This window comes from Saccopteryx leptura, chromosome 2 (assembly GCF_036850995.1).
Source record: "Saccopteryx leptura isolate mSacLep1 chromosome 2, mSacLep1_pri_phased_curated, whole genome shotgun sequence".
Classification (NCBI taxonomy): domain Eukaryota; kingdom Metazoa; phylum Chordata; class Mammalia; order Chiroptera; family Emballonuridae; genus Saccopteryx; species Saccopteryx leptura.
In genome coordinates, this window is record NC_089504.1 from 39,542,992 (window position 1) to 39,569,345 (window position 26,354).

The window sequence follows — 26,354 nt, forward strand, 5'->3', positions numbered from 1 at the left end:
CCCAGGCTTTGCAGTGCTGATGGGGATGAGTGAAACTGGTCTTTCAGGGTGGGCTCCCCTGGGCAGGACTCCTGACAGCCTTGATGCTTCTAGAGCCCCAGTCTATTCTGGTCTCACTCATCATGGAGCTGTGATGACATGATGACATAGAGGAGCCAGGGAACAGCTATCTTTGTCTCTTTCTGGTCATTTTATGTGACTTATTGCCTGTCAGCTAGACCTGGGCAGTCTGTGTGGGCCAAACTGATTTGGTAGAAATGCTAAAACCCACCTTTGGCATGCCCTGTCCCTCTCCTGGCACTGCCCAGCCTTTCTTCTGTTCTGAGGAGGTAGATTGTTCTTTATGTTCAGGTATTCCAGTGCAGTGTGATCTTCAGATGTGGGGGGCGGTGTTTCTCTCCTGGCATGGGAACAGCCTGAATGTGGGACATGTACTTTCTGTCTCTCCCCTTCCTAGCATGGCCCTCTGTATCATACTCTCAGCCTCTGCCCTTCCTTCTTGGCTGTGGCCTTAACCAGGGCAGGTCTGTGACAGTGAGCTCAACACCACCAGCCCCATAGTAGCTGAGGAATCTTACGCTTTGTGGTAGCCTCTTCACTTTCTTTGATTTTTGTTATTATAGGCAAAGCACCCCCCAACCTGCCCCAGGGAGTGCCTCCCCTGCTGCACAACCAGTACCTCGTGGGCCCGGGAGGGCTGCTTCCTGCCTACCCGGTGAGTGCGTGGTGGAGCTTCTGGCCAGCCTGGCCTAAGGAGCTGGCACCAGGCTGGTCCTGCTGGAGGGTGCTGTGGGTTGCTGCAGCTCCTTCCCCGAGCTCTTCCATCTCTGCCTGTTGGACCCTTGATATTTCTCCCCCATCTAGACTCCAAGGCAGGGTGTCTTCTCAGAGCAGCTTATCTAGGTCTCCTTTCTGAGTATGTCCTATCCTCCCATCTTATTTGGGCCTCAGCTTCCCAGGAAATAAAGTGTGATCCCTAACACACTTCATGGTTCTCACACAGATCTATGGCTATGATGAACTCCAGATGCTGCAGTCACGGCTGCCAGTGGTGAGTGGGATGTGTCGGGGGGTGGGGGGTATTGAGGCTCTTATACAGGTTTTTCCTCCCTTTGCCTTGATTGCCACCTGGCCTGGCCCTCAGGACACTAACCCTAAGGCTGAGGAAGCTGCTTCCATATGGTATTTGTGCCTGGTGCAACTATAGCTTGGGAGTATGAGTGTCCTGTTCTCATCCCTCGGGAACTTAAAGACCATTTGGACCTGGGGCTCCAGTAGGCAGTGCCCCTACTAAATGTGGATCATTCTTTTCTCTCATTTCCTCCCTTTTTTAAAAAAAGAAGATCCACATAACATGAGACATGAGGTTGTTTGCCTGGCCCTAGAATTTTTTTAAAGTGAAAGTAGCGTAGGTACAGAGACATATATATACTCCTCTATTTGCCCCAACCGGATCCCCCTGGTAAAAGCCCCATCTTGGGCAGTGCTCTGCCCATCTGGGCCGTATGCTCACAACTGAGATACTTTTAGCACCTGAGGTGGAGGCTCCATGGAACCATCCTCAGTGCCCATGGCCGATGTACTTGAATCAATTGAGCCACTTGAATCTCCTGAGCCTCGGCTGCAGGAGGGGAAGAGGGCTGGGGGGAGAAGCAGAGGGTAACCTCTCCTGTGTGCCCTGACCAGGAATCGAACTGGGACTTCTACATGCCAGGTTAATGCTCTACCACTGAGCCAACTGGCCAGGACCTAGAATTTTTGTAGTCTTTTTTCTCTCAAAGTGCCATCAGTTCTTTGGCTTCTGAAGTGGCCACTGGTGATGTTTGTGATGGTACCTTGCTCTTCTGTCCCCAACTGAGTGAGAGTGGCTGGAGCTGATGGATTTTAAGGACCCTTCTGGCTCTGGTCTGAATCACTGTTTATAAGAATACTGGCCCCAGGATTTCCCTGGTTGCTGCAGCCTCACCTTGAAGTTAAGGCTGCCTTCTTTATTTTGACCCTTGCTTCAAGGATGAGGCACTGGGCCTTCCCTGGGATGGCCAGGTGAACAGGACTGCAGTGGAGGAGGGCTGTGGAAGGGAGGCATGCTTCTGCATCTGGTTTCTCAGACTCTTGTTTTCTAGACTCCTTATAATCTTTAGTAGCCCAGGGCATCTCTCTGTCACATTGTTGGGAAGTAAAAAGCTGTTTGGACATTGGTGTCCCCTCCATTGGATATGGTCTTTCCAATTCCCTGGGGAAGCAGTTTTCTCCCTAGTGAGGTGTTTTTCCTCAGATTCCTCCCCATTGATTTTGCTTTCCACTCTCCCTACCAACCTCGCCAACCTGTACACACAGCCAGGTGTCACCTTTGCCTCCCATGCCCAGTGGCAGAATCTCGTCTCACAGAACTCGTCTCCACCTGCTAAAGTATTTCCAGAGACAGAGGCTGGTAGCTGCGCCTCTCTTCTCCAAGTGCAAATCAGCAGCCCATCACAGTGCTGCCCAAGGCCTGCTGGACTCTAGCTGTTGCCCACGTCCCCAGAGGAGGGATGTTGAAAACATGTCAGATTTCTAGCGTGGTCAGCAGAATTTAGGGTCTCTGGGGAGAAACTGCAAGGGGTCAGAGTCTCCCGATACTCTTAAAATCTCATAGCCATGTGGTCCAGGAGCCCCAGGCATCAGGGATGGAACGCGAAAAGTGGTCCCAAGTGAGTCTGCATGTGGGTCCTAGTCAGATCCCCAGGAGTGCTCATTGGAATCCCATGCAAGGATTCATCTGCCTTGTATTCATTTTATCATTTTGTACCTTAAAAGAAATCACCTCTGGATCTACATTTGAGATACAGTGCTTTCATTTCTCTTTTGGTCATTCCTTAGTCTCTGGCACTTTTCTGTTCCGGCCTTTGTATTTCCTTTTATGAAAGAGCTTCTGGACTTTCTCTAGGCCGGTTCCCAGTTGTGTTCCTGCTAGCTCTGTACTTTCCTAGCCCTGCCTCTCCTACTCCAGGTTTCCTGGAAGTTACCTGGAGAAGAGGCTGCAGAAGGGTGTAGGTGTCATTTTCTGCCAGGATGGCTCCTGTCTGGTTTTGACCAGGAACTGTTGCCCTTGAGGAAAGCCAGGAGGGCTTTCCCTTGGGTCAGAGACCAGGATGTGGGATATATGGAACTATACAGCCCTGGCTGGACTCTAGCTTCAGCCTTGAGGGTTGGGGCAGGCCTCCCCTTTCCCACAGAACTCCACTGTGTTTTGCACTCTTGGCATCCACACTTCCCCTGGCTCCTATGGGCTCTGTTGCCTGGGCAGAGTCAGTGTTGAGAGAAGTTCAGCACCTTACCTGAGGTCCTGCTTCTACTTAGCCTTCCTGGCATTGCTGCCCTTAACCCCTCTTAAACCCTTTAGGTATCTCCTCTCCTGCCTGTGAAAGGCTGAGGGATTGGTCGGCTTTGGGCTGTGCTTTGTGGCTGTCACTTTCTACAACTCCAACGGGCATATTTACTTTTTGAATGTGCATACGACATCCCTGCAGTAGCATTTCCCAGGAGTGTGGCATCACATGGAGTGTCTGTGCTCCCTGCTGGGCCTGTTCTCCAGGAACTGAGGCGAGGCATTCTGCTTATTGAGCCTCCTGGGTCTCTCCTAGGATTACTACGGAATTCCCTTTGCTGCGCCCACTGCCCTTGCCAGCCGAGATGAGAGCCTTGCTAATAACCCATATTCAGGTTGGTCTTAGTTCAGGGGACGGGGTGGGATGGCGTGCATCAGACTGTCCTGCAGCTAATCCCAGGCACCTGAAAACAGAAGGGCTAAGAGAGGCCTGCTAGCTTCCCATTGTTGAGCTGGTAGCCAGGCTCCTGTTTGCAGGAGGCAGTCTGGCTTTTTTTTCCTGTTTGGATAAGGGCAGCGACTAGAATCAGTGTTCCTCTTCTCTTAGGTGATATAACAAAGTTTGGCCGAGGTGATTCTGCATCCCCTGCACCCCCCACCACACTGGCTCAGGCACAGCAGAGCCAATCCCAGGCCCACCACACCCAACCCTTTCTGAATCCTGCGCTGCCACCTGGCTATAGCTACCCTGGCCTCCCCTACTACACAGGCGTGCCCAGTGCCTTTCAGTATGGGCCCACCATGTTTGTGAGTATTTGTTGGGGTTGTAATTCCACCTGCGGGAGCAGGAGCAGGAGTAGCAGGGAGGGAGGGACATAACCCTACTCAGGAGTTTCACCTGGCTGTCAGGATGCTTGAGGCTGGGGGTGATGTTGCTTTTCTACTTTTTAGTTTCAGCATGTTGCTCTAATGAACACAGGTCCCTTGTGATTGTGCTACCCCACTGCCTTATGTTTACCAGGGGTACCTGTTGCCCCCACCTGCCCTGGTCCTCTAAGCCTCTCCTACTTGCCCCAGCAGGTTCCTCCAGCCTCAGCCAAGCAGCATGGTATGAACCTCAGTACCCCCACCACCCCTTTCCAGCAGGCCAGTGGTTATGGCCAGCACAGCTACAGCACAGGTGAGAGGTGCTCCCAACCTGGAGAGACATGGGTAGGACAGGCTTGCCTAGCTCACACATGCCTCTTGTACCCTGCCATGCTAGGTTATGATGACCTGACCCAGGGGACAGCAGCGGGAGACTACACCAAGGGTGGCTATGGTGGATCATCTCAGGCACAAAACAAGTCTGCGGGTTCTGGGCCTGGCAAAGGTAGTGTCTGCCCCTCCTTTCCAGGATTGAGGCCCAGAGTAGCTATCTCCTCCCTCACTCGTTCTCAAGCAAGGCTACCCCAGAGTGCCCTGGAGGTGGGGAGGCTGCTGCCGGGCCCAACTGCTGTGGAAATTACTGCTTTTCTTCTTAGGAGTGTCCGTGTCTTCAAGCACCACTGGCCTACCTGATATGACTGGCTCTGTCTATAGCAAGACTCAGGTGAGGGAGGAACAGGTGGCTATAGGTTTGTGGGATGTGTGCCTCTAGCTTGTCTTCACCATTGTCTTTTTGCCCTACAGACTTTTGACAAGCAGGGATTTCATGCAGGGACCCCTCCACCATTCAGCCTGCCCTCAGCCTTGGGTTCCGCTGGGCCTCTGGCCCCTGGAGCAGCTCCTGGTTATGCACCCCCACCATTTTTGCACATCCTGCCTGCCCACCAGCAGCCTCACTCACAGCTGTTACATCACCACCTTCCGCAGGATGCCCAGGTGAGCCCAGTGATAAAGGCAGACACCCTGCCCCGGGTTGGGGGTTCTGCTTCGGCATTGACAGCCTTCTCTCCTCCTTCTCAGAGTGGCTCGGGTCAGCGCAGCCAGCCCAGCTCCCTGCAGCCCAAGTCGCAAGCCTCCAAACCTGCCTACGGCAACTCTCCATACTGGACAAACTGAACCCTGAAGAGAGGGGTGGGCTGGGCAGGGCTTACCTTGGGCAGAAGAGAACACATGGAGCCCATTTCTGGGAGCCTGGCACCCTTTCCTAGAATTCCTGAGACGTGTAACTGTGTCAGCTGAGCCTCTATGGGGAGCCTGCCTCCCAGACTCACTCTTGTATGTAATGTATTTATGTATGTATTTGTAAATGTGACAGAAGTCTTGGGGGAGTGGGGGTACAGCTGCTACTCTGTCAGGTCTGTTCTCCCTACTCAGTCCCCTTTTCACTGTAGCAAAATAAGCCCCCTCCCCCCTTCTGCCTTCAGGCCTTCAATATGCCCTGTGCAATGAGGCTGCTAGGCACAGTGTCTGGAAGGGTTGGCTTAAGGTAGTCAGGTAATGGGGTCAGGTACCCATGAAGAATCACGACTTGCACCCTTGTAAACCATTATTTGAGTTTTCTTCAGTCTAATTACTTTGTTCCTCTTTTTTGAGAAACTGGTCTTTTTGTCATTTGTCATGTTGCCCTCCTGCCAAATCTTGATATGGGAATAATTCCCCCTTGCTCAACATGAAAGTTGCACCTGTTTGTTTTCATATAGAGCAGGGGCGTCTGCTTCTTGTCTGGTCTTGTCCAGAGACTTGCCTTCCTCTGGGTGGCCATTTTAATGATAATCTGAACTTATGCTCAGAGATGTTCAGCCAGTCAGCTCCCCTTGTAAAAAATCAAAGATATGCTCCACAAGAGCACGTCTCCATGCAAAGGCTCCTCTATTCTAGTTGTCCTGAACCAGGTGGGCGACTGCATCAGGGGTTTTCTCTTTTGCCCAGAGTCCACCTAATAAAGTTCTGAGAGCATGCACAGTCTCTGTGTGGTATGACTACAGGATAGCTCAGGGTGAGGCCGTCTTCATTGATTCCAGAGGGACTCTTGGACTTAACAGAGTTGAAGTAGAGCTCATGTGGCCACAGGCTTCCTGAAAACAGGTTGTGAAAGCTTAGATAGGTATTCCTTTCTTAGTTGGGCTGTTCTCTCACCTTGGCCCCAGTCAGCACCCAGGTAAACGATACTATGGCTGAAAAGACAGCAGATGTTCCTGACAGGGCACAGGCAGTGTTGACCAAAGTCAGCTTGCTTTTTTTTTTTTTTTTTGCAACTCTATAACAGACTTACAGAATAGGCAGTCTCTTATAGGGCCTCTCAGCTGGAATACCAGGGCAGGGTAATTTCTTTTCCAAAGCAGCAATGGTAATAATGTGAACATGGTTCTAAGCCTGTGAGAATAAGTTTGAACAGCTAAAACTTGCTTTTCATCAGCCAAACACAAACTAACAGTCAAGGTTGTGGTGTAACAGGTGAATAGGGAGTGCACGGTGATAGGAAGTAGGTAACTGGGTTCTGGGCTAAATACCTGCTCCAGAAAGACCCACCTAACCACCTGGGACCAGGATTTTGACTCCCCCTAAGCTAGTGCAGCCTCCCGCCCCCACCTTGCTTCCAGGCCACCAGGCAGGGAAGAGCTAGGGCCATAAACTATTTGTGTGTTTGACAGGGGGCAAGTTTCCCCACTTGTCTGAGGCACAATTGTGCTGCAGCCTGGCAGGCAGCTCAGGCTTAGAGGTTTCGCCTGAGGCAGTGTATGTAGCTTCTCATAGTCACTCCTTAGACTAAGCTAAATAAGCAAACAAAATGAGTGTTGCTTCAGATTCAGAATGCCAGATCTGCTCAGGGTCACAGTCTACCTTTTCTACTTTTGCCTCTAAAGTCACTGGTCATTTTGTCAAATGGGACATGTATTGCTATTAATCCACAGTTTAGGATCCTGGCTAATGAAGGTAAGTGCCCATATCTGAAACTAAATGGGAACTTTGATTAAACTGTGATTTCCAGCCTGATCTCTGCTTGTAGCAGGAGTTCAGAAGGTAAGTGACAATGGAAACAAATGCCCTCCTAAGGAGGACAGTGGAGAACTGCTCCATCCCTTCCACTGGCCTACTTGTACTGGCAGATTGTGCCCTATTTCAGAATTAAGGTTAACAAATAGCTGTGTCTTCAATAACCTTTCTCTTGTTTTTTATTCAGTGAGAGGAGAGGCAGAGAGACAGACTGGGATCCACCCAGCAAGCCCCGCTAGGGGGCATTGCTCTGTTGCTCAGCAACCCAACTCTTAGCATCTGTGGCTAAGGCCAACTTGCTCCAGTAGAGCCATGGCTGCGGGAGGGATAGAGAGAGAAGTGAAGCGAGAGGGGGAGGGGCAGAGAAGCAGATGGTCACTTCTCCTGTGTGCCCTGACTAGGAATCGAACCCGGGACATCCACATGCCAGGCAGGCTCCACTACTGATCCAACTGGCCAGCGGGTTTAATAACCTTTCTTAAAGCTACATAAGAATTGGGGATATTTACTCTGCAAGGTTAGCTAAGAAGAGTGTCATAAAAGGCAGGTCATCAAGAGTTGGTTTTTGTTTTGCTTAATTTTTCAGCTGAGTCCTGGGCATAATCTGCAAGGGAAGAGTGGAAGTATTGAGACCACCTTTTAATTTTAACACGAGAAAAAAGAAGAAGAGGGTCATCCCAGGGGGGAAGTAGCAATACAGGTATATTTTATTTCACATTTTATTAGTAGACATATGGGCAGAAAAAGACAAAATAAACCACTAAATGGGAAGTTCAACACAAAATGCATTAGATAATCTTTTCTCATAAGTTAAACTGGAAAAAAAATCTACAATTTCAGCTAAGAAAACTATTAAAGTCAGGTGTGTCCTGCTGGTTTCAGAATAGTTGAAAATTGCATCTGAATCTTTTTGTAAATGTAAACCTTTTTTTTTAATCAGGATGGGAGGGGTGGAGTTAATTTCAGTGGAGAACTACACATTTTCCCCTTCAGCTTCTTACTATGTGTGTCCCCAAAATAAGGAAACCAGCAAATGAAGTAAATAATTACCAGGGAAGAGGAAAGAAGGGACTACAAAAAAGGTCTGGCTAATAGAAGAGACTCTGGAATGATATGAAATAGAAAGGGGAAGACTTTGAGAAGCAACAACGGAATCATGATATACTTCCTCCACCCAGCCTCATAACAGACCAGAAGAGCACCCATAGAGGCCACTACTAGAATAAAAAGGAATCTAAAAATGCAGGGTTTTGAGCTAGTTCCACCAAATAATCAGTACAAGCATACTCACAGGTTCTAGCCTGAGATTTCCACTCTAAAAAGAAAAGTTTGAAGCTCAAGTTTCTTTTGCCACAGGGTATGTTCTCAAGACAGAGCTCTGGAACCAACATCTGGGTTTTACAAGTCAGTGTGAGCTATCAGCATGTCTACCTGCTAGCAAATCAACACACCCAGTCTTTTCTGGAACTGATTCAGAGGCAAACCCAGCCCTCAATAGTAATACCCCAAAGGGCTGAGAGGTACAACCTCTACCTGGCTCTCTGGCTCCCTGAGTCAACGTGCAACAGAGGCCAATGGGGCCTAATGGGACAGGGCTGAGCAGCGTAGCACCTCCTCCCACACGCCAAGATGCCTGGCCTACCCTGGAAAAGAAATGCTTTAGCAGTTAAGGGAAAAAAAGAAAAGCTTACTTTTAGGGCTACAAAAGAGTAAGACCAAGCTACCTGCTGTAAACGTGTGTGTGGGGGGCGGGGTGAAGGAGTACCGGCTAATCAGAGCATTGGGAGAGATTTTGGGCTCCAGATTTTGCAAGTTATTTGGAAGCATTACTTAAGCGGGAGTAAAAAGCTAGTTCCAACATCCTATGAGAGTTTTGCAATCAACTGTTTTGTCACAAAGAGCTGTAGTCACTAGATTCAGGGATATAAGTAGCCCTGGCCCCATGGCGAATGGACAGAAGATGGGATCAGGCTCAATACTGGCACATTATATTTTCTCACTTAACATTAGACCAAAATTCAGAGGCCAGAGAGGGTTGCTGGGAACTAGCAAATGTTTGTAGAGCGAATGAAAACCCTGAGATCAGAAAGGAAGGAGGAGCTAAGGAAGTAAGCATCACCTACTCTGTCCTAGGACCCATCCTACCCTGTCCCTCATCAACCCTTTTGTTCTAAAAGGAATTGACACTAGTGCACAGGAATCTGAAGTAGGATTATAGTCGGTCTTTGCTGTATTTTCTTTCAAAACCTATGGTTTTACACTAACCATTTTCCCGACTGAAAGAACACTGCTCTTGTATGAACTGGCCCACTCATAAGAAACAAAAAATCAAGTTCTGAAGTCCCTGGTTGGTTGGTGAAGGCTGATGGATCTCAGAATTGATTGAAGTAATACATGATTGAGACCAGGGATATCAAAGCAGCAGCAAGTCCACAGCAGGAAGCTCTAGTGGCACCCAGACACTGCCTGCAGTCAACTCCCTCAGCTCTGCCAGAAAATTCAAAGAAGCCCAGGGCAAGCTCCATGCACAACTTGTGCTTGCACGCCACAGCCAGAATACATTGAAAGGAGAGCAAAGTCCAGGTCACATCCAGTGAGGAAAGGTAACCAGTCACTATGTCTCACATATATCCACAGTTATCACTAGCTCAATGAAAACCAAAATCTTAACACATGCACCTAGTATTAATACTGAGTAATTAAAACTAGCTACTTAAAAAAAATATATCCTTGTGGTGAGAGTGTATCTTTGAGGGAAAGGCCTTGTTAAATATGTAAAACAGATGTTTTCTCTCCCAACAGTGGTCACCAGTAGTTCTGACATTTTCCCCCAGCAGCATATAGTGATTTTTAACTCTTCGTTGCCATCACTAAGACTCCACACATACTAATCCCCGCTCTCCCCCCATTCCCTGGGGGTGGGGGAAGAACAATTCCGCCTTTAAAATAAATAGCAATCAAGTTCTCAGTTCTATGTAAAGTATGAATATTTATTTCAGGCTTTAGATCCCAATTGATTTCAAAAACCAAAACCTGGTTTCCTCAGAATAGCTGAGGCCTCTGTGTTAGGATGATTTCCTGAAGGCTGGGAGGGCTCTGTGCCCTTAGTCACACATTTCATCAGGCTTAGCAGAGTCTCTGATGCCCACTGTAGCCCAGATCTAAGAACCGGGAAAAAATTCACCACCATGGGGCTGACCAAATGCACACACACTAATGTAAATGGAGCAGCTAAACCTTGGCAACTTTTTTAATGTTTGTTTTGTGGAATTTTTATGGTTTTTCCATTTTCTTTTGCTACCCAGCAATATGCAGCACTTGTGAACTCCCAATGGGTTCCCAGCTTTAAACACATTAAACGTCTTGATGAAAGACTATTTAATTCTTCAAGAATCTAAAAACAGACCAAACGTCATGTTTTGCTGTGAACACTCTGTAGAGATGAAGTGAGGCGCAGGGGTTTAGGTTTAAAGGAAAAAAAAAAACACCAAAAGAATCAGTACAGTGATGGAAGGGTAAAGAATGCAAGAATTCAGACATTCTGTGGAAGATTACCTTCTCTCCATTAAGAGGTCCATAAAAAGGAGCAAACTGAGATCCATAAGGGGAGTCAGCAGGAGCCATGTTTGTTTTCCCCACCCCCGTGATAGGTTTTTGCTGAGGGGCCACTTGCTCCCCTCCCTTTGGCCTGAGACGGCAGGGCAGTACAGGGGCTTCTAAGGAGCACGTCACGACTCCTCATTCCCAGAATCATCATCATCATAACAGTCGGCATCTTCTTCCTCCTCATCTTCATCATCAATGTCGTCGTCGTACAAGTCGTCATAAAGCAAATCTGAGCTGTTGTCATTGGAAGGCACTTTAGTTTTGATGCAGTATTCCGCCAGGGTCGTGGGGACTTTCACTCCATCCTTTTCTGCTTCGGCTTTAGTAGCTGAAACCTGTTTCCTGAAGAGAGAAGAGTTTATGTAATGGATTTATAATTGGCATTTGTTAATAATCAAGATTCCTTACCACTGAAGTTTCTAAACTTCTAGTACCTGCCTGAAAGCATCTGACAGCTTCTACATCAAAGGCTCTCTCTCTCAGCCATTCAGGTGCATTCTGAAGGACACTTGATAATGAACTTTTGAGAAGCAGGGGATCTCAAATACTGGTTAGCCAGAAATAAACATGGACTATTTTCCTCCTAGTTGTCTCACTTCAATGTCTTTCAAGACCCAACTGATGCCTTTCATGATTTCTCATTATTTACTAATCAGAATTTACATCCAAGCAGTGTAAACCTACTCACAGTTCCAAAGAGTTGATTGCTTCTTTCTAAAATCAATGAAGAAAAAAAAACAACAACTCACAATTCTCTTGACATGCCGTGCTGTTATACACACCTGTGTTTTGCAAACTTTTCTCTATGCCTAAAGAGGTCTTTTCCTTCCCCCCTTTACTGGGAAATTCTTATTTATGAGGAACTCCAAGAGCATTTATATATATATTTCACTCTATCTTGTCTAAGCTTCTGTAGTTGCATTCATACGGTCATTTGTTTGCTAATAGAGTGAGAGCTACCCAGGGAGAAGCCTATACAGCTTAATAACCTAGCAGAGCACCCAACAAAACGCTGTGCAAAATGTTGAAAGAATTAATAATACACAGAAACTCTTTAAGTTAAGAAATAGGAAGAATACAAATATTTTAGGGAATATTCAAGCATTCTTCACTTCCTAAATCCTACCTTTCCTTTCCTCAAACATTAGGCTCCAATTCTATTTTATGAAGCTTTCCCAGCTTAGAATTGCTACTCCAGGTTTCTATAGGTGCTTACCACCAGCCTAGGTTGATAAAATAAAGATCTCTAAAAACTTGAGAACTGCTGATCTATATTATTCACCTAACAGACTGATTTGAGAAAGAAGCATCATCAACTCGTTCCACATAGTTCTGCACTCACTGGTTGCTTCTCATATATGCCCTGACTGGGGCCCAAATACATGACATCAACAAGAAGGGACAATGCTTTATCCACTGAGAAACTGGCATGCTCTTTTTTTGTTTTGTTTTTTCTTTCTTTTTTTGACAGAGTCAGAGAGAGGGACAGACAGGAAGGGAGAGAAATGAGAAGCAACAATTCCTTGTTGTGGCTCATTAGTAGTTCACTGATTGCTTTCTCATATGTGCTTTGACCAGGGGGCTAAAGCAGAGCAAGTGACCTCTTGCACAAGCCAGCGACCATGGGGTCATGACTATGGTCCCATGCTCAAGCCAGCAAACCCGCACTCAAGCTGGTGAGCCCTTCCTCAAGCCGGATGAGCCCATGCTCAAGCCAGCGACTTTGGGATTTTGAACCCGGGTCTTCTGCATCCCAGTCGGATACTATATCCACTGCACCACTGCCTGGTCAGACTGTTTTTTCATGTTTTTTTAAAAAAATTTTACTTACTGATTTTAGCGAGGTAGAGAGAAAGAAAGAGACAGGAACATCATTCTGTTCCTGTATGTGCCCTGACTGGGGATCAAACCAGCAACCTTTGTGGCTTTGGGACAATGCTCGAACCAACCAACCTATCTGGCCAGGACATACATGTTTTTAATGTCGCATGGTATGCTTTTTGTCACTCAAATCTGAACTTACTATGTACATACCTGGCCTTGGAACTCTATTTTAAAGGTATAGCCCTGGCGTGATGGCTCAGTTGGTTGGAGCATCATCCTGAAGCACAGAGGTTGCCAGTCCGACCCCCAGTCAGTGCACATGCAGAAACAGATGTTCCTGTTTCTCTCCTGCTCTCCCTCCCTCCCTCTCTAAAGTCAATAAAATAAACATTTAAAAAATAAAAATAGGCCCTGACCACTTTTCTCAGTGGCTAAAGCATCAGCCCAGTGTGCAGACATCCTGGGTTTGATTCCTAGTCACACATGAGAAGCAACCATCTGCTTCTCTTCCTTTCTCTCTTCCCCTCCCTCAGCCAGTGGCTCGCCTAGTCTGAGCATTGTCCGCAGGCACTAAGGATAACTGCTGATTTGAGCATCAGCCCCACCTGGGGGCTACCGGGTAGATCCTGGTCGAGGCACATTCAGGAGTATAACTCCCCTCCTCTCACCTCTTCTCTCCTTTCTCTAAAATCAATAAAAATAAATCTTTATAAAAATGCAATTGGATTAAGGAAAACTGAATTTATTTCAATTCAAGTACCAATTCTTGGGTCCTGTTATAAAAACCATGTCCTAATACCTTCTATAATTCTTTTCCCTTTTATATATATAAAAAATACCCCAAAAACTAAAGGCCCAAAAAGTTAACTGATAAAAGGTCATATAGGGTAGTAGAGCTAGGAATAGATTCCAAGTCTTACTCCAGGGTTCTGGTAACCACATACTAATGTTACCGACAATGATGATAGCCAAAGATACTAGCTACTGTGGTCAAAAGGCTTCATTAATAAAATTCTTGAAAAGTACTGGAGCGTTTGGAATACCTTGGGTGTTTGCTACACTTAATAGACATGTTGAAGTCCAGAACAATACAATCAACCCTAAAATTATTATGAGGGGGAGTTTGAATTGTCTGGCTCAAAACCTAGACATTCTGGTTCCCAGAAATCTGATCTGCTGCAACATTATCTTGTAGTATGTGTTCTCTCGAAAGCCAAACATTAGGCTCAGGCACAAATCCCTCCCGAAACAATAAATGTAATTGAGAGAAATGGAATAAACAATGAAGTTCAATCTAAACTGCTGGTTCTAGGATATTACTGTAGTTCTAAGTATAAAGACTTGAAGTTATCAAACCAAAGACAAAGCAACTTACCTAATGATCTCAGCATATTCTTTGTCTTTTCCTTTACTGTCCCTCCATTTCCTAAACATAACCGAAGCATCCACATTGGCTGGGGAGAAGGTGTTGGGCTCATTAAGCAATGAGATTACACTTAACAAGATAGTCCTAGAAACAGAAAAAAAAGGGTCAACTACAAATACAGGATTCAAAAGTATTCTTTTAAATTTAAGACTACAATATTTGAGACCTTAAAGAAATGAAAAAATCGTAAAATTTTGTTTTCTCAGCTGGCTAAGCTAGCTCAGAGACAAAAGCAGAGGAAATGTGTGAGTCTAGCACGAGATCATGTTGCAGGACATAGAACTGTAGACGGTACTGTCTCAACTTGCTACATGTCACAATACGTAAAAAGTAGAGGTCTGTGCATGTACAAAAGGAAAAAAATGGGAGGAAAAATTAAATTTTTCTATTCTCAATGCATATAGACTGTTGCTGCAAAATAGCCTTTTACTCCTGGCCCCAAGCAAAAAATAAAGGGAGGGAACCAGGCAATTAGATGTTTAATTTGATGAAACATTTTCCTAAAAAGGGTGAAGTGTTACATGATTATACAAAATTATGACAAAGGCAATCTCAAAGAATTTCCCATCTAGTTAAAATCCAGTGTGCATGTGTGTGCACTCACATACACACACTTTTCTGTTCGGTTAGAAATAACTCCTTGCCCAGCCTACCAAGAGCGTTCTGGATTTCTCCAATAATTACATTAAGAAACTAAAAGAAACTCATCACTGCCAATGAAATGACATAATATCCTAAGGAGCAAAAGAAAAATGTAGGTAGGAAATTCCATAAGGGTTGTGTCAGAAGAAAACATACCGAACCTGTTAGAAAGATAAGCAGGTGACCCTGGCCAGTTGGCTCAGTGCCTCAGTCCTGGCATGTGGATTTCCCAGGTTCGATTCCCAGTTAGGGCAAACAGGAGAAGCAACCATCTGCTTCTCCACCCCTCCCTCTATTCCCCCTCTCTCTCCTGCAGCCATGGCTCAATTAGTCCGAACACATTGGCCCCAAGCACTGAGGATGGCTCTGTGGAGCCTCGCCTCAGCCCTAAAAATAGCTCGGTTGTGAGTATGGCCCCAGATAGGGGTCACTGGGTGGATCCCGGTTGGGACACATGCGGGAATCTACCTCCCTATATTCCCTCCTTTCACTTGGAAAAAGAAAGAAAAGGAAGGGAGGAATGAAGAAGGAAGATAAGCAGAATAAGGAAAAAGTATAGTATATATAAACAAAAATATAGCTTTAATCAGTACTCTATAACTTTCTATGATAGAGGAAATGTATAATCTGTGTTATCCAATATGGTAGACACCAGCCACATGTCGCTATTGAGATGTTCAAAGGTAACTTGTGCAACTGAGAAATAATTTAATTAAAAATATAATTTTTTTTGGCCCTGGCCGGTTGGCTCAGCAGTAGAGCGTCGGCCTGGCGTGCAGGGTCCCGGGTTCGATTCCCGGCCAGGGCACTTAGGAGAGGTGCCCATTTGCTTCTCCACCCCCCCTCCTTCCTCTCTGTCTCTCTCTTCCCCTCCCGCAGCCAAGGCTCCACTGGAGCAAAGATGGCCCAGGCGCTGGAGTGGCCCTGGTCGCCGCAGAGCGACGCCCCGGAGGGGCAGAGCATCGCCCCCTGGTGGGCAGAGCGTTGCCCCTGGTGGGCGTGCCGGGTGGATCCCGGTTGGGCGCATGCGGGAGTCTGTCTTTACTCGTTTCCAGCGTCAGAAAAATACAAAAAAAAATTATATATATATATATATATAATTTTTTTTTTTTTTTTAAATTTTAGAGAGGAATGAGAGAAAGGCATGGGAGAGGAGTAAGAAGCAACTTGTAGTTATTTCTCACATGTGACTTGACTAGGCAAGCGCAGGGCCTCAAACCAATGACCTTAGCATTTCAGGTCGATGCTTTATCCATTATGCCACAGGTCAGGCAGAAACTGAAAATTTTTTTTTTTTTTCTGAAGCTGGAAACGGGGAGTGACAGACAGACTCCCGTATGCACCCGACCGGGATCCACCCGGCACGCCCACCAGGGGTGAGCTCTGCCCACCAGGGGGTGATGCTCTGCCCCTCGGGGCGTTGCTCCGCTGCAACCAGAGCCACTCCAGCGCCTGGGGCAGAGGCCAAGGAGCCATCCCCAGTGCCTGGGCCATCCCTGCTCCAATGGAGCCCCGGCTGCGGGAGGGGAAGAGAGAGACAGAGAGGAAGGAGGGGGGGTGGAGAAGCAAATGGGTGCCTCTCCTATGTGCCCTGGCCGGGAATCGAACCCGGGTCTCCCGCACACCAGGCCAACGCTCCACCGCCGAGCCAACCGGCTAGGGCCAGAAACTGAATTTTTAATTAAAGTTTAGCCATATGTCTAGATGAATCATATCCAGTAGTGGAATTCAGCCAGTATGCACTGGTTCAGCAGAACCAATACCTTTTTGTTGAGTTTAGTGAACTGGTTGTTAAAATGGCACTTGTAATGAGTTCTCTCTAATGTGGGCGCGGAGGCAACCGCCCAATGTGAAAAACACAAATTTACAATCCTTACTCTTTTTTTTAACATTCATCTGCGCAACAGCGTATTCTAGGTGCCCATGGCAATGTTCATTCCGTCCATACGTGGAAAAAATTTGATGAAACTATGCTTGTAATATTCATTTTATAAAACTTATTATACCTTTGATGAAATACTACATTTTAATTCTCTTGCATTTGTTACTTCAGTGAACAAACATACAATGTAAAGAGAAAAAGTGCCAAATATTAAATATTGGAAATATCTTAAATAACGGGGTTTTTTTGGTCAGGTACTATTTAATATTTTTTCATTAATATTTTAAAACTTGCTTATAATCGCCTGACTTGTTGTGGCGCAGTGGATAAACACATTGACCCCAAATGCTGAGGTTGCCGGTTTAAAACCCTGGGCTTGCCTGGTCAAGGCACATATTGAAGTTGATGCTTCCTGCTCCTCCCCTCCTCTCTCTCTCTCTCTCTCTCTTCTCTCTAAAATAAAATCTAATAAATAAATAAAACTTTCTTATAATCTAGTTTTGTTACCTCTTTTATTCTTATTTAAGTATTAAATGTATATAACAATAAACTACCTTTCAGTATATATTTTTTTATACTTGAAATGGTCATTAAAGCAGAAAATCAGCTATTAAATTATTTGAATCCCACCATTGACTCTATTAGTTTAACTAGGAGATTTTCCCCACAAAATAGTTTAACCCACTTGATATTTCTTTACATCTTGTGTACATTATTAAAATACTATATTGGGGGAAAAAAATTTTAATTTGTAAATCATCAATTTCTAACAAAACAAGAGGTCATTTCTACCATGTACTCTTGTTTGGCTTTTTTTTGTATTTTTCTGAAGTGAGAAGCCGGGAGGCATGCGCCTGACCAGGATCCAACCGGCATGCCCACCAGGGAGCAATGCGCCGTTGCAACTGGAGCCATTCTAGCGCCTGAGGCAGAAGCCATGGAGCCATCCTCAGCGCACAGGCCAACTGGGCTCCAATGGAGCCTTGGCTGCAGAGGGGAAGAGAGAGAAAAAGGAGAAGGGGAAGGGTGGAGAAGCAGATGGGTGCCTCTCCTGTGTGCCCTGGCGGAGAATCAAACCTGGGACATTCACACGCCAGGCGGATGCTTTATCAAGGAGCCAAATGGCCAGGGCCTCTACCACATACTCTTAAATTGAAATCCATTGGCTCTGGCCGGTGGCTCAGTGGATAGTGTTGGCCCAGCATATGGACATCCTGGGTTCAGTTCCTGATCAGCGACCATCAGCTTCTCCCCTTCCTCCCTCTCTCCCTTATCCCCCCGCCCGCAGCCCATGGCTCATTTGGTCCAAGCGTGGCCCTGGGCTCTTGAGGATAGCTCCGTTGGAGCGCATCAGCCTCAGGAGCTGATGATAGCTTGGTTGATTTGAGCATTGGCCCCAGATGTGGTTGCCGGGCAGTTCCTGGTAAGGGCGCATATGGGAGTCTATCTCACTATCTCCCCTTCTCTCAACATGTTATAAAAAAAAAAAAAAGAATTCCACGATGCTTTCAGAAACATTAGGTGGACTGTAACAACAGTCAACCCAACATATTTTCACTTCTTCCCTTCAACTGGAAAGCAGAATCTTTTTTTTTTTTTTCCCTGTATGGAGAATCCATTCCATTAGTTCAGGTGAGGTCAATCTCTTCCTATCACCATGCCACTATCATGCCACACCATACAAACAACCAGCTTTTACCCACATACTACCAAGTGCTTGCAAAGGATTCCATCCATCTTGTCATGATGATGGGTTTGTTTGGGGATATGCATGTGATCTCCATCCACCTGTGCCAATCAGAACCCTGGTCAGACCTACCATTTTCCTAACCTAAGAGCAGAAAATATTTTTATTCTTGCTGGATCAATAACAATATGGAAAACATAGAGTAGGTGGCCATTTTATCACCAAGTAGTGAGAGCCTACTTAATAGGCCAATATAGAGAAAAGCAGATTTAAGACCCCCTCCAAAGATTACTGATGCAATTCAAAAGCAATATCCTATTCAAAATTTTCCAACCATTATGCTGTGGATGGGTTAAAGGTTAATTATACCTATATTGATTCCCTCCCTCATCAGTTGGGCGGGTCAAACCTGGGACAACTTGAGCCTCTGAAACAACTTCTGGCTGGAGGAGCACCTTCAGTTCATTGTGATCTACAAATACTATCATTTCATTTTTTCCTACGTACCATGATGGGAAAAGGTTTGGAGCAAATGGCATACATAGTTTAATATTTATCACTTGTACCAAAATGATTTAACACAGGCATTATTACACCTGTAGCACAATAAACTGCAAGTAAATATTGTTTTTATAGAGTGGAAAAACTAGACTGCTAGGACAGTAGTGGCAAAATGTACAAAATATGCTTTTCCTTGTCATCTTTTATTTTCAGTAACTTTTAAAGTCTTTTTTTGTTGTTTTTCAGAAGGAAAAAAGCAGGTGCAGGTTAACAATAGGTGAAAAGAAGGGAAAGAAATTAAATAATGAAACTGTCATTCCCCCAATGAAGACATTACTCAAGCCCATTAAAGGAACTGGTTTCTTGCAGATCATGAACAAAGGGAAAGGGATCAGGAAAATGAACTATACTCTTTAGTCTCATTCTGTCCATTTAAATTCACAGTGCCAGATGAGGCCCTGGTTTAGAGTCACATTTGTCCATTCAGACCAGGGGTCGTCAACCTTTTTATACCTACCACCCACTTGTAGCTCTGTTAGTAATAAAATTTTCTAATCGCCCACCGGTTCCACAGTAATGGTCACTTACTTATAAAGTAGTAATGGTCACTTATAAAGTAGGAAAGTAACTTTACTTTATAAAATATATAAAGCAGAGTTACAGCAAGTTAAAGCATAGAATAATAATTACCAAGTACTTTATGTCGGATTTTCGCTAAGTTTGGCAGAATAAATCTTTATAAAACAAATTACTATAGTTAAATCTATCTTTTTATTTATACTTTGGTTGCTCCACTACCACCCACCATGAAAGCTGGAACGCCCACTAGTGGGTGGTAGGGACCAGGTTGACTACCATTGATTTAGACAATCTTTCCACACCAGGACATACATTTCTTGGATTAGCAAAGTAGAGTCTGAGGGTCTATCCCGAGACTCAGTTCTCATAAAGAAAAACACCACAGCCATTCTCTATGGCTATGGAGGAACAGGTATGGTTGTCCAAATCAAGCGGTGTAAGTATTTAACATGTGTTACAATACAGAACAGAACTAAACCAGTAAGAATTGAGAGTTCTTAACTTTTTGAATTTATTGCGCAATTCCCATAACCACCACCACCATTCACAGAGTTAGGTATACTCCTAGAAATAAATGTGCTCTCTCCACCCCTGCTTTAAGCCAAGGCAAGGAACTATAGTAGCAATTTTCGGAAAACCGAAAAATGCTAAGAGGAAAAAGAAAGTACGAACAAATGATGAGGCAAAAGCTCTATTGTCTTCAGGTTTATGTTTCAGATCCTTTTGCCAGCTTCAATATCTTTATCAGATGATATGGCTATCTTCTTTTCAAAATTTATTTATTGGCCCTGGCCGGTTGGCTCAGTGTTAGAGCATCGGCCCAGCGTGTAGAAGTGCTGGGTTCAGTTCCTGGCTAGAGCACACAGGAGAAGCACCCTCCTGCTTCTCCACCCTTCACCCTTCCTTTCTCTCTTTCTCTCTCTTCCCCTCTTACAGACAAGACTCCACTGGAGCAAAAGTTGGCCCAGGCACCGAGGATGGCTCGGGTTGCAATGGAGCAATGCCCCAGATGGGCAGAGCATTGCCCCCCTAGTGGGCATGTCAGGTGGATCACGGTCGGGCACATGCAGGAGTCTTGTCTGCCTCCCCGCTTCTCACTTCGGAAAAATACAATAAATAAATAAATAGGTATTTATTTATGTAAAGAAAGGAGGAGACAGACAGAAGCATACATCTGTTCCTGTATGTGCCCTGACCAGGGATCGAACCAGCAACCTCTGTGTATTGAGACAGTGCTCTAACCAACTGAGCCATCTCGCCAGGGAAGATATGGCTATCTTTTGTATACAAAATAAGTCTGTAAACAGTAAAAACACTGAAAGAAAATGAAGGTCAACTAATTAAAGACATATACAAGCAAATAGCAAACTAGTAAGTTGTGAAGATAAATGGAGCTAAGTCATTTTGTTTTAAAACCAAAACTAAAGAAGCATTAAAATCAGACATCTATGACCCAATGGGTAATACTGTATTTGCCCCTTTTCAACACATAGCAGTCAATGAGATGGGTCTGCTCTTTCTGTTACCTACTATGTCACCACAAGTACAACTCTGGTAGGGAAGCCTGAAAACGGGCCCTAACACACACAACAGTGCAGTGGATAGAGCATTGGCCTGGGACACAGAGGAACCCTGGTTCAAAACCCCGAAGTCACCAGCTTGAGCGGAGGCTCACCAGTTTTAGCGCGGGATCACAGACATGACCCGATGGTCACTGGCTTAAGCAAAGGTCACTGGCTCGGCTGCAGCCCCCCTCAACCTCCCGTCAAGGCACATATGAGAAAGCAATCAATGAACAACTAAGGTGCCCCACAAAAAAATTGATACTTCTCATTTCTCTCCCTTCCTATCTGTCCTTATGTCACTCTCGCTAAAAAAATAAAATTGGCATTGCTCCTCCAGAGTCTACACACCTTCCAAGAAGCATGCAAAACAAAAAAGTTCACTTCATATTTTATTATTGATTTTTTTGAGGGATAGGGAACACACATGAGAAGTAGCTGCTTCACGCTAGCTGTTCATCAGTTTTTTGCCATAAATGCCTTACCTGGGCAAGCCCAGGGATTCAAACCAGAGACCTCAGTGTTCAAGGTCAGAGCTCTATCCACTGTGCCAACACAGGCCAGGCAGGTTCATTCTTAAAACTTTAATTTACTTTATTCTTAAAATATACACATGTACACATATAGATGGAGCTGCAGAGAGAGATGGTCACTGAGATTCTTAGATTTTACACGCCTAGCATAATCTGATGGAAATTGATGTATGAAGATGTGAAATCCATGCTGACCCTTCTAGTTAACCTGAGTTCTTTTAATCTCTCATTTACACTACAGTGTGTCCGTAAAGTCATGGTGCACTTTGGACCAGTCACAGAAAAGCAACAAAAGACGATAGAGGCCGTGGCCAGTTGGCTCAGTGGTAGAGCGTCGGTCTGGCGTGCGGAAGTCCAGGGTTCGATTCCCGGCCAGGGCACACAGGAGAGGCGCCCATCTGCTTCTCCACCCCTCCCCCTCTCTTTCCTCTCTGTCTCTCTCTTCCCCTCCCGCAGCCAAGGCTCCATTGGAGCAAAAGATGGCCTGGGCGCTGGGGATGGCTCCTTGGCCTCTGCCCCAGGTGCTAGAGTGGCTCTGGTTGCGACAGAGCAACACCCTGGATGGGCAGAGCATCGCCCCCTGGTGGGCGTGCCGGGTGGATCCTGGTCAGGAGCATGCGGGAGTCTGTCTGTCTGCCTCCCCGTTTCCAGCTTCAGAAAAATACAAAAAAAAAAGATGATAGAAATGTGAAATCTGCACCAAATAAAAGGAAAACCCAGTTTCTGTAGGATGATATGGCAGCATGTGCGCATGTGCAGATTATGACGTAACACCGTGTATACAGCGGAGCAGCCCACGGCCATGCCAGTCGAGATGTGGACGGTACAGAGGAAAGTTCAATGCGTTCTGTGGCTCGCTAAATTCAAATCCGTGATCAAAGTTCAACGTGAATATCGGCGCGTTTATAATGAAGCACCACCACATAAGAATAACATTACTCAGTGGGATAAGCAGTTGAAGGAAACCGGCAGTTTGCTGAAGAAACCCAGTTCTGGTAGGCCATCAGTCAGTGACGCGTCTGTAGAGACTATACAGGATAGCTACCTAAGGAGCCCTAGAAAATCTGTGCGTGAGCCCACATCGAACTGCACTGAATAGCTATGAAACTGGGAGAGTTTTCCTTTTATTTGGTGCAGATTTCACATTTCTATCGTCTTTTGTTGCTTTCCTGTGACCGGTCAAAAGTGCATCATGACTTTACGGACACACTGTATTTCAGTAGATGGACCAGAAACAACAGAAGATGACCCAGTTAAAACTCAGTCTTCGTTATGAGTTTTCAAGATGGGAGAATTTCAAGAGGACATTGTGGCAAAGAAGTTCTGTTATAACTGAAAATGTGGTAGCTTAATGGGTCACACATTACAAAAAGGGTTCTTTCTGCTGGTAAAACAATTAACAAATATAACAGTTCGTGTTGTGCAGTTCTAAAGATGCTGCTGATGGACATATCTCTGAGAATATGTAGTAGGAATGAGGGTCTCAGATTAGAATATAGAGGCAGGCATGCCTGAATAAGCAGTGGCACAGCGGACAGAGTGTTGGACTCAGACGCAAAGGACCGAGGTTCAAAACTCTGAGGTTGCCAGCTTGAGTGCAGGTTTATCCAGCTTGAGCATGGGCTCACTGGCTTGAGTGTGGGATCAGACATGATCCCATCATTGCCGGCTTGAAGCCACAACTATGAGTTGATGTTTATCATCTCTTTCCGTTCCTGTCTCTCTCTCCACAAAAAAAAAAAAAAAAAAAAAAAAAATAATACAGGGGTGGGCAAAATTAGGTTTACAGTTGTTTGAATAAAAATACTATTATTAGTAATACAAGAAAATAAACTGTTTTGCCTTACCAGTGGTGGCACAGAAAACAGAGCGCTGACCTGGGATACTGAGGTCCCAGATTCTAAACCATGAGGTTGCTGGCTTGAGCAAGGCATCACTGGCTTCGCTGGAGCCCCTGGTCAAGTCATGTATGAGAAAGCACTCAATGAATAACTAAGATGCCACAATAAAGAATTGATCTCTCTCCCTTCCAGTCATCCCTGTCCATCTCTCTTGCTTAAAATAATAAATAATAAACTGTTTCATGTACTCACAATTGTAAATCGACTTTTGCCTCACCCCGTATATCTATTTTCTCTACCCTTTTAAAATATATTGGATTGAACAAGGTATGTAAAGAAATTTATAATGAACATAAATAAAATTATTTGATAACTCTTGAACAGACAGACCCCTTGGTGAACATGTCCCAGAAAGTGGGAAATAAATGAGAAAGAACTGGGTAAGAAATCTGGTGCTAGGTCGGAAAGCTTTCAATTCTTAGCTTTTGACAAAAGTGAAGAACCTAATCAAGTTACTACCTTTCAGATCATTAATAATGGTTAGTAAAATTATTTAATCAATAAATAAGTGGGGGGAGAATAAATCAATCTCTTGTACAGAAGAAACTGAAATAATTTATACAGATATTCTGGCCTCTAGAAGATAAAATCCTCCACTCCTTAAAGTATGGGTTTCACCTCTGACTTCCTTCTAAAGAGTACAGAATGGAAAGAGAGAAAAGAGTAACTACAGTGAGAAACCCTAAAACCAGAGTCTCAGCCAGGTACTTACTGCTAGTATCAACTGTGATAAAACATACTAAGAGTATGTTTACCATATGACATAATGAAAATGTGCAGCTGACCCTTGAACAACACAGAGATTAGAGGTGCTGATCTCCATACAATCAAAATCTGCATATAACTTCTTACTCTCCCACAACTTTACATGTATCCCTCACTTTCAAAGAGGATCGGTTCTAGGTTCCCACAAATACTCAAATCTATGGGTGCTCAAATTCCTTTTATAAAATGGTGTAGTGGCCATGACCTAATTAGCTCAGTGGTAGAGCATCGGCCCAGCACGTGGATGTCCCAAGTTTGATCCCCAGTTAGGACACACAGGAGAAGTGCCCATCTGCTTCTCTACCCCACTCTACCTCGCAGCCAGGGATCTATTGGCTTGAGTGAGTTGGCCTCAGTCACTGAGCATGACTCCATGGCCTCTGTGTCAGGCAATAAAAAATGGCTCTGGTTGCAATGGTGCAATGGCCCAGATGGGCAGAACAGAAATTATACTTCCAATTTTTCTGAAAACCTAAAACTGTTCTAAAATTTTAAGTTAGGTAAAAAAAAAAAAGTTACAAAACCACAATGAAATATCGTGTCCACCCATTAGAATGACTATATAGAAAAAAGGGCACAGATAGTAAGTGTAAACAAGATCCAGAGAAACTGGAATCCTCACACATTGCTTAGTGGGAATGTACTACTCAGTGCAGCCACGCTGGTAAACATGCTGCCGCTTTCTCACAAAGTTAAGCACTGAGTTACCACAAGACCCAGCAATTTTACTCCCAGATTATCTCCAAGGGAAGGAAAACATGCGTACATGTAAAAACTTGTACACAGTGTTCATATTAGCAATATTTATAACAGAGAACCAATAAATGGATAAACAAATTGTGATATAATATTCAATGGAATATTATTCAGCCATAAAAAGAATAAAATATGATATGTGCTGCAATGAGAATGAACACTGAACACCCTTGGATAGGCCCTGGCCAGTTCACTAAGTGGATAGAGCGTCAGTTGGGCATTTGGATGTCCCAGGTTCAATTCCCAGGCAGGGAACACAAAAGAAATGACCATCTGCTTCTCTCCCTCTCCCTCCCTTTTCCGCTCCCTCTTCCCCTCTGGTAGCCAGTGCGTGGCCCTGGGCACTGAAGATAGCTCAAGTGGTCCTAGCCTCTGGAATTAAAAATAGCTCAACTGATTCAAGCATGGGCCCAGACAGGGGTTGTGGAGGGGTGCATGGGGCAGTCTTTCACACTGTCTCCCATCCTCTCACTGAAAATACCAAAATACCAAAAAAAAAAGAAGAAAAAAAAAAGAGAAAGAAAAACATTAGGCTAAGTTCAAAAAGCCAGGTAGAAAATACTACATACTAGCCCTGGCTGGTTGGCTCAGTGGTAGAGCATCGGCCTGGCGTGCAGGAGTCCCGGGTTCGATTCCTGGCCAGGGCACACAGGAGAAGCACCCATCTGCTTCTCCACCCCTCCCCCTCTCCTTCCTCTCTCTCTCTTCCCCTCCCGCAGCTGAGCCTCCATTGGAGCAAAGTTGGCCTGGGCTCTGAGGATGGCTACATGGCCTCTGCCTCAGGCGCTAGAATGGCTCTGGTTGCAACAGAGCAACACCCCAGATGGGCAGAGCATTGCCCCCTGGTGGGCATGCTGGGTGGATCCCGGTCGGGTGCATGCGGGAGTCTGACTGCCTCCCCCATTTCCAACTTCAGAAAAATACAAATAAAAAAGAAAGAAAATACTACATACTGTTAGATTCCATTCAGAGGAAATGTACAAATAGGTAAACCCACAGAGACAAGAGGTAGTCTGGTACTTTCCTACTTAGAATGGTGAAATGGGGTTGAAGGATAATGGAGTATAAATGCTAACAGGTGTAAGTTTTTATTTTTTTCAATTAAGTGAGAGGTGGGGAGGCAAGAGACAGACTCCCCCATACACCTTGATCAGGATCCACCTGGCAAGCCCCCTAACTGAGCAATGCTCTGCCCACCTAGGGCCGTTGCTCCACTGCTTGGCAACCGACCTATTTTATTTTATTTTAGCACCTGAGGCAAGGCTATAGAGCCATCCTCGTTGCCTGGGGCCAACTTGCTTGAAACAAACAAACCATGGCTGCAGGAGAGGAAGAGAAAAGGAGAGAGAAGGAGGAGATGGAGGGGTGGAGAAGCAGATGGTCACTTCTCCTGCTTGCCCTGACTGGGAATCAAATCAGGTACTTCCACACACCGGACTGACGCTCTATCACCGAGGCAACC

General features: G+C 45.3%; 2 protein-coding genes across 9 annotated transcripts in view; one reads left to right on the forward strand and one right to left on the reverse strand.

Annotated features, from left to right (window-relative positions):
• UBAP2 (ubiquitin associated protein 2) overlaps positions 1–6,194 on the forward strand; it is a 112,772-nt gene extending 106,578 nt beyond the window's left edge. For 3 of the 8 annotated variants that reach the window (XM_066367783.1, XM_066367785.1, XM_066367789.1), the window contains 9 exons: positions 624–715; positions 1,004–1,051; positions 3,624–3,702; positions 3,915–4,114; positions 4,385–4,487; positions 4,572–4,679; positions 4,831–4,898; positions 4,979–5,170; positions 5,255–6,194. In XM_066367783.1, the coding sequence (XP_066223880.1) occupies positions 624–715; positions 1,004–1,051; positions 3,624–3,702; positions 3,915–4,114; positions 4,385–4,487; positions 4,572–4,679; positions 4,831–4,898; positions 4,979–5,170; positions 5,255–5,350 (986 nt within the window). In that variant the 3' untranslated portion in view covers positions 5,351–6,194. The remainder of the gene's footprint in view (positions 1–623; positions 716–1,003; positions 1,052–3,623; positions 3,703–3,914; positions 4,115–4,384; positions 4,488–4,571; positions 4,680–4,830; positions 4,899–4,978; positions 5,171–5,254) is intronic. The other 5 variants (XM_066367784.1, XM_066367786.1, XM_066367790.1 and 2 more) reach the window with 3 other exon arrangements.
• A 1,720-nt stretch (positions 6,195–7,914) lies between these two features.
• The window catches only part of UBE2R2 (ubiquitin conjugating enzyme E2 R2), a 128,285-nt gene continuing 109,845 nt past the window's right edge, over positions 7,915–26,354 (reverse strand). The window contains exons 4-5 of the mRNA XM_066367836.1: positions 14,034–14,168; positions 7,915–11,176 (exon numbers count right to left, since the gene is read on the reverse strand). Of these exons, the coding sequence (XP_066223933.1) occupies positions 10,957–11,176; positions 14,034–14,168 (355 nt within the window). The 3' untranslated portion in view covers positions 7,915–10,956. The remainder of the gene's footprint in view (positions 11,177–14,033; positions 14,169–26,354) is intronic.